This window comes from Nannospalax galili, unplaced genomic scaffold (genome assembly GCF_000622305.1).
Source record: "Nannospalax galili isolate Female #2095 unplaced genomic scaffold, S.galili_v1.0 scaffold216, whole genome shotgun sequence".
Lineage (NCBI taxonomy): Eukaryota > Metazoa > Chordata > Mammalia > Rodentia > Spalacidae > Nannospalax > Nannospalax galili.
Genome location: NW_008339003.1, coordinates 2,612,897 through 2,621,293, shown reverse-complemented (window position 1 = coordinate 2,621,293; position 8,397 = coordinate 2,612,897). Strand labels below are relative to the sequence as shown.

The following is an 8,397-nucleotide window of genomic DNA, read 5'->3' as shown; positions in this document are numbered from 1 at the left end:
AACACTGGCTGCTCTTGTAGAAGACCTGGGTTGAATTCCCAGCACCCACATGGAGGCTAAGAACTGCCTATAACTCCAGTTCCAAGGGATCCAACATCCTTTCTAGCCTGAGTGGGCATTGCATGACATAGATCCACTTATATACACACATGGTAAATACTCATACATACACATAAAACAAAAAATATTAAAAAAATAAAACAAGACACTTTTATTTGTTCAGAATGCTTATTTCTAAAGTTAGCTGAGGTTAAAAAAAGATTTCTATTTCAATGCCTTTGTTAACATTCAAAAGCTTAAAGTCCATATTAAGAATTTATAAAAATGAACCTGCCATCGCTCTTTCCTGATATTTGGGTAACAATATGTACACCACACCACGACAGCTGCTCTTTATCAGACTACAGTTTCCCAATATCATCAGGGAGTACAGAAGTAACAATGTTATGTTCCTTTTTTTAAGTCTAGATTTTAGTTTCTAAAATTCATAAATTAAAAATTATTCACACAAATTAAAAAATTTTTTCTCATGTCTGCTAAAGCACTTTTCTCTATGAAATTTTACAATTCTTGATCTTTTCTCTGAAACATGAAAAAGACATGGACTCTCCTGAGTTACATACGAAGTTTATATATTCTTTAAAAGCATTAATGCTTTAAATATACAAATTATATATCGATAATACAAGTTTTTTACTATTCACATCATTATTTAAGCAATATTCAGGTATATTTGTGCCCTGTATGTTTACATTACTTTAGAATTTATTTTTACCTTCCAATAAAACTTTATCTATAAACATTTCTCAATTACTTAACAAATGAGACAAAAACAGTTGTTATGAAAATAGAAACTGCTACTTCAGCTTTCGCATCTTTCAGCCTTTGCATTTCCTATCAGCCAAGCAATCTCCTGTTCTTCAGGGCGGCTGACAGATTTCTCCGTTGTGATCCAGCACTGCCCAGCCTGTAGCACTGACCATCTGAAAAGTGCTCACTCTGCCATACCAGCTCCAGCAGTGGACTCGGACAGCACTGGAATTCATCATTTCCAGTCATTCCAACTGCAGGACCACCTTATTAGCTGCTTCCAAGGAACTGATTAGATTCTGCAGCTCCTCTTTACTCATTTCAACAGAATATGGTTTTACATCACCATCTTCTTTTACATCCAGGCGACGGTTTAAAAGTGGCATTGCGGTTAAGAACACTGGTTGTTCTTGCAGAAGACCCGAGTTCAAATCCCAGCACCCACATGGCAGCTAACAACTGTCCGTAACTCCAGTTCCAGGGGATCTGACAGCCTCTTCTGACCTTCACGGGCATTGCACGACACGGGTGCACTTGCCTACATACAGACAATACACGCATACACATAAAAAAAAATTAGAAAGTGTCATTTGTAAAGTAGCAATCTTGTCACTAGCAAGTCCAAGCTTTCACTGCTGTGCTGGATGCTTTAGTGTCAACTTGACACACTTGGGTTGAGGGAGCCTCAATTGGGGAATTTCCTCCATTGAACTGGCCTGTGGCCATGTCTGTGGGGCATCTTCTTAATTGTGTGATGTGGGAAAGCCCAGCCAACTGTGGGTGGTGCCACCCCTGGGCAGGTGGGCCTGTGTTACATAAGAAAGCAGGCTGATCATGGGCCTGCAGGAGAGCAAGCCGGTAAGCAGCGTTCCTCCATGGCCTGTGCTCCAGCTCTTGCCTCCACATTCTTGCCCTGAGTTCCTACCTTGGGCTCCCTGATGAACTGTGACCCAAGAGATGTAATACAAATAAACCCTTTCCTTCCCAAGTTGGTAGTGGTCAGAGTGTTTTGTCACAATAATGGAGAAACAAACTTTAACTGCCAATCAAAATCCTGTAGCTGTGCACAAGAAATATCAACTGTTTCTCCTAAGAGAGCCTGCTTGATTTCTTCTTTCCTACTTTTCAAGCATTTCATAATAGCTTCTTGATGAAATGATAGATGACTCAACTGCTGAAGTAGCTCTTAGAAAAATTTTTGCTAACTACAGCTTTGAAAAATTTGGTAACATCTTCTAGAGCATGCTTCCATTCAGTTGAATTCCAAACACTTTGGTAATCCTGGTAGAGAGGATAAGCCCAAACACAGATGCTATCAGTTATTGTGTGAAGAAGCCCACGGGCGACTCTGGGACTGTGGGAACAGCAGGGCCGCACGGGGCTTGGGGAAAGCCCCCGCACTGATGTGGTACTGCCAGCTCCAGCCTCTCTGGTTCTGTCCTAGACTGCCACCCTGATGCCCGTCCATCCTCCATGCACAGGGACCCCCCTCACCATGGGCCCTAAATAAATATTTTTTAACAGTATATTGTTCAGTCTCCAATTATTTCTATAGTTTGTTTTTTAAATTATTACTGAAATTTTATTTTATTCCATTATGACCTGATAAGGTATAAGAAATTATTTCACTACTTTTGTATTTGTGACTTGCTATGTGTCCTAAAATGTCACTGATTTTAGACAAAGTACCATGGGCTGCTAAGAAGAATGTGTGTTCAGCAGCTGTGAGGTGTCAAGTTCTTTTGATCTATGTAGCAAATTAATTCTCAAGTTCTGAATTTTTAGTCTGGATGACCCATTGGTTGGTGAAATAGGATGCTGGGCTCACCAACTATTATTGTGTCAGGACCTATCTGTATTTTTATGTTCACAGTGTTTGTCTTAAGAAATTGGCAGGAAAGATTTCTTGAAGAAAGAATTGGCTGGAGTCTTCAAGGTTGAAAAACACAGGGTTTGGTGGAATGCTTGCTGTACAGTGTGAGGATGTGAGTTTGGGTCCCTAGTGCCACGCCCTAGCTAAGCATGGCAGTGGGCACCCATAATCCCAGGGCTGGGGCAGGGGGTTGAGCCGGGACCCTCCTTGACAGCTTGCTGGCCAGTCAGTCTAGCCAACCAGTGAGCTCCAGACTCAGTGAGAGACAGAGACTCTGTTCAGAAAATAAAGTGGAAAATGATTGAGGAAGATACCCAATCTCAACTTCTGGCCTCCGCACATGCTTGTCCATTTACACCACCAAATGTACACATGCCCATATGGGAATACACACATATATGCTGTACTAATCATCGCAGCTGGGCTTTCTGACTGTTGATGTCCTTTCATAAGAGGTGGGACTGGGAGGGCCATAGGACCCTTACTGGAGAAGCCTGCCACTCCTCTCAACTCTTTGTAGGCAACTGGGCCCTAATTGCATCTGGCCTTAGAGAAGGGCTAAAGCACATAGGCCAGAGAAGACTAAGGGAGGGGGTTTCTCTTTATGCAACTGGGGAAGCCCATATTCATGCTGGATGAAGACTTTCTGGTATGGCCTTGCGGTCAAGAGCACCCACACTCCTGTCAGTAATCCCTCACCCATTGATCTGTAAGTAAATACAATAAACCCAGTCGTTTCCCAGGGTGAACTTTGGTGGAATTATACCTTGGATTGTCGTTGGGACCTTGGGAAAAGGAGTGGACCTTATTTGCATCTTCCCCAGGGAAGAAGTTTTAGCAACAATACACACACAGACACATGTGCACACACCCTTGGACATACACACATGAAAGCATAAAAACAGCCACTAAGTGACAGAGTATCTTATAGGATAGTGGGAAGAATCAGAGTGGATCAAACAGAAACTACAAGCAGTCCAGTGTCTCTACAGAGTACATTGTGAGACTGGGACTAACGATCAGCTAAGGAGAAAGGGCTAATTATGGTCAGCTTCTGAAGGACATTCTATTGAAGAAAGAACTGGATGAACTTCCTTTCTTTACCTTTTTCTACGACAGGGTCCATGTACTCTAGGCTGGCCGCATCTTGAGCTCCTCCTGTCTAAGCTTCCTGAGTGCCAGGATTACGGGGATATACCACCTTGCCTAATTTTGAATTTCTTTGTATTATTTTGGGACATAAGTTCATGCTTATTTCAGGTCATTTGGAAAATATATGAATGATAGAGAAGAAATCTATTCCGACAAATTCACTGGGGGAAAATACTATCAATACTTTGATATATTATTTAGCACTTTTTCTACTTAGATGAATTCTTGAACAACCTAGCAAGCTTGGAGGTTGATTCTTCCCTGGTCATGTTGCCGACGAGAACACAATCCAGCCAATGCCATGACTGCTGTCCTGTGAGGCTCTGGGTAGGAGACCAGGCATCCTGTGTCAGAGACATGCAGCAATGGAAAAGTTTTATACAAAGCCAAATGTCACAAAAGAAGCAAAACTGGAATCAAAAGAGTCTGCATTTTTTTTAATGTACAGGGAACTCTTACATCCACCAATAATACCACTAATAGATAATGACAAAACAAACACAAAGAAGCAAGCAAAACTCCCAGTGGCTTAAACAACAAAAGTTAATTTCTCAGCTGAGTGTCGTACGCATTGTAGGTTGGTTAGGGACCTTCCATGACGACTTTAGTGTGCAACTTAGAAACTCCAGCAGAGTGCGCAGTTGCAGGACCTCCTTGTGACATGTTTTTGGGGCAGAGGGAAAGAAGGTCTGCAGGGTCTTGCCCTGCAAGAATGTGACACTGCATCTGACACTTGTCAAATTCCTTTCAGCCCAAAGGCACATCAGCTTGTCCCATCTTCCATGTGCTGGAAGGAGGCAGAGTCTGATATTCTCAAACGCCTGTCATGTTGCCAACCCACAGCCTATGTCTTACTCAGTTACTCTATTGACGGTCTAGTCAAAGAAAGACGATGGCATATCTCATTACAGGTTGCATGTTGGTTATTAAAGAAGTAAAAAATTCCTCGTTTTCCAAAATTTGTGGTGACATCTTTCTGATCAATAGAGTGAATCTGAGGGTCTGTAAGGTAGATGATTCCCTTTCCATTACCAGTCACCCAACCTAAAAGAAAATGAACATATCTGAACTAAATATCCCTTAGAAAGGGGCACACACACACAGACACACACGCACACACACACACAGACACACACACGCACACACACACACACATGCACTTAAAGAGATACATTTAAAACTTGAAGAGACTGGAGAGATGGCTGTGTGGTTGAGCACTGGCTGCTCTTGCAGAGGACCTGGGTTTGATTCCCAGCACCCACATGGCAGTAACCATCCTTAACTCCAATTTCAGGGGAATCTGATGCCCTCTTCTGACCTCTTCGGGCATTGTGTGACACAGGTACACTTATATGCGTGCAGGCAATATATATTCATACACATTAAAAATGCTAAATAAAATATTTAAAAAATTTTGGTCATCCTATAGTTTATACTGGTAAGTTTCTGCCAAGAAATTTGAGTTGTATACAAATATCCTAACTATTGCTTTAAGAATCAAGACTGAATACTGCATAATTAAATTTGTCAATTGTGACATAGTTGGACCATGAATTTTGAAGGAATCAGAAAGAATAAGGTACATTCAGAATAATTATTAAAATCTCAATGTTGAGTATTTTTCTCTGTATTTGAAGCTTCTTTACTTCCAGGTTCATTTAGCCATATACTCTACAAACTAGTTTTAAATACTGAATGTACAACAGTGAATAATTGAGCAAAAAAGTTTTACATCTATTGAGCAAACATTCTTGTGAAGGGAAACAGAGTAATCAACTATGAATGAGTAAACTATGAATAAGTGACAGTCAAAAATGCTATGAGGGAAGAACAGAGGCTTGAGGGGCTCATGTAGAATATTTACTAATATGAATTATGATGAATGGAATACCCCCAAACAATCAAAATGTTAACACAGATTTAAGTTCGCAGTTTTCTACTCCTGATTCTGAATATGAAGCTCACTATCAGGATCTCACTAAGGCTTAGGGCTGAAGAGGAGAAAACACAGGAAAGATCTGGAAGAGGAATGCAGTAAGAAACTGATGTTGCTCACATTCGCTCAACTGAGACAGCGCTATGGATTTTCTCTGTAATTGAACCCACAGTACATGAGCCACACCTCCTCACAGATCGGGAGATGCCTAAATCACTCAGGAATCATTTTCTACATGTTGTAAAATCAATTAATTTAATTCCAATCTCTCCCTGTACCCAGAATGATCTATCAAATGTGATTAGTGAAGTCCGTTACTAAAATGTACATTTAAACATTAGCAATATTCAGAATAGAAAGTAGTTTCCTGCTGCACATACCTTGTAAATCAACCACAACGTGTCTCTGCTTAGAGAACTCATAAGAAAAGTGGCTATAAGCCAAGCCATATTCTGTAGCTTTGTATTCTGTTTTTACCACTTTTGTGTTATTTGACAGTTTTACAAATTCTCCCAATATGTAAGGTTCCACACTGATACATCCCTTTATCGTCTTGTCTTCCAGAATCTGAAAAACACAGATGAGAAGCAGCCCCTCAATGGTGAAGGCAGGCCTTTGGGGCAGGGTGGGTCTCAGCTTAGCTGAGCCTCTGCCACATAGACTTACTGCCCTAGACTTCCTTAGGTCACTCTAATAGGAATAGCAACTACTTAGTTTTGTTGAAAAGATTAAATGAATTACCCAGCATTATCTATAGTATATAATAGAACCTAAAGTTATTATTGTTCATTCATATATTAAATTGTTCACAGAAAAAATTGACCTAGCCTGGGGCTGGTTTGCCAGGACAAGTGAATGGATCATGCCTTGGGACTGGAGGTGGGGGGATTGTGTTGGGGGTGGGGGCTGAGGGTCATATTTCTCATATACATTTTTAACAAGATGAAGCTGATGAAGCAGATGAAGGAGACTGGGAATTGAATTTATTAGATCTTCCCAAGACATTGTTGGAGACAGACAGTTTGCAATATAAATCTAATCTATATGAATCTAATCTATATCCATAGACCTGTTCAATTAACAAAACTCTTGTTTTTTGGAGCCTTACCAGTAATACTTTAGATGGGATGTAGAATATCTGTGTTGGAATCTTCTCTTCGTAGAGTCTCTTGTTAAATTCTGTCACATAGTGCTGTGCTGTCATCTGTCGCTCCACATCGCTGAAGTGGAGCTGGAGCCCTTTCTGCTCCTTGTACTCTTTCCCAACGTATCTGTGAATGGGCAGAAGCCACACAACATGTAAAACTGATCTTCTTTACTATAAGAGGAGATAAAGCTATATTGAAAAATGTTTGAGAAAAGTTTCCTATGCCTTATCTTGCCAATATGAATTATCTTAGCTTTAGACTTAAAGGGTTTTGTAAGAACCACTTGTGAAATGAAGCACAGCTCATGCTAGCTGGCCTAGAATAACGAGGAAAAGTGTCCACTCAGTGTAGTGGTTCTTCACACCTCTTTCTTAAACCAGGGATCGTCATGGTGTACTGGAGTATGCATGGACTCTGGAGTCAGATTCCTTACAACTGTAGTGTGGCCTTAGTTAGCTAGTGTGACGCCTTCCTCCATCTCTTCCTTGTATGATTATTTTATTCCTATGAATACTTAATTTCTACCAACACCTATTATGAACGTGCACAAAGTTACATATATAAGTGGCAGGATGAGATGTTATCGTCATGGTGTACTGGAGTATGCATGGACTCTGGAGTCAGATTCCTTACAACTGTAGTGTGGCCTTAGTTAGCTAGTGTGACGCCTTCCTCCATCTCTTCCTTGTATGATTATTTTATTCCTATGAATACTTAATTTCTACCAACACCTATTATGAACGTGCACAAAGTCACATATATAAGTGGCAGGATGAGATGTTATGAGTTGAATTGTATCACTCCAAATTCAAATGTGGGAGTTTTCAGTATTTACACTAGGGAAACAAAACAGCCGTTTCAGATATAGCTAAGATAAAATTATATTGGAATGGGGTGAGCCCTTAACCCAATAGAAGAAATTTGCCCCTTATAAAAAGAAGAAATTTGAAGTGGCCTGCACACAAGGAGAATGCCTTGTGAGGATTATAGTTATGCTAACAGAGGACAAGGAAACCCCACAAATCATGTGAAAGACTTTGTGCCTTAAGAGGAAACATGACCCTTCTGGTTTTTGATCTGGGACTTCAAGTCTTCAGAACTGTGACAGAATCACTTTCTTTAGTGTACTTTATGTTATTCCTAGGAAGTTCACACACCAAGATATTGCAGGAGGCCCTGAGGTGAGAAACATAAGCAGCAAGGACAATGGAATGAGAGGGCTCAACACCCATCTGATCACAAGATCATAGAGAAAATCGAGCAAGATCAATATTCAAGCAGGAACTTCCTAGTAATTTTCCAGAATTGCCAAAAGGCACTAATCTTCAAACACAAGAATCATACTGAATCCTAGAACGGTATAAATGGAAATGGAAGAAACAGGAAGGAAAGAAGGAAGGTGAGAAGGAAGGCAGGCAGGCAGGAAGGAAAAGAAAGGAGGAAGGGAAGGAGAGAGCAAGGGTGGGAGGGGGGAGGAA

At 40.7% G+C, this 8,397-nt stretch overlaps 1 protein-coding gene and 1 pseudogene across 11 annotated transcripts in view; both read right to left on the bottom strand.

The window, feature by feature from the left end:
• Window positions 1–223: 223 nt before the first annotated feature.
• LOC103734691 lies at window positions 224–3,809 on the bottom strand (annotated as a pseudogene).
• A 442-nt stretch (window positions 3,810–4,251) lies between these two features.
• Window positions 4,252–8,397, bottom strand: part of Alpk1 (alpha kinase 1) — a 140,534-nt gene continuing 136,388 nt past the window's right edge. For 10 of the 11 annotated variants that reach the window (XM_029563847.1, XM_029563849.1, XM_029563846.1 and 7 more), the window contains 3 exons: window positions 6,880–7,042; window positions 6,152–6,338; window positions 4,252–4,879 (listed from right to left, as the gene is read on the bottom strand). In XM_029563847.1, the coding sequence (XP_029419707.1) occupies window positions 4,695–4,879; window positions 6,152–6,338; window positions 6,880–7,042 (535 nt within the window). In that variant the 3' untranslated portion in view covers window positions 4,252–4,694. Of the gene's footprint in view, window positions 4,880–6,151; window positions 6,339–6,879; window positions 7,043–8,397 lie in introns of those variants that run through there. The other variant, XR_003849658.1, reaches the window with a different exon arrangement.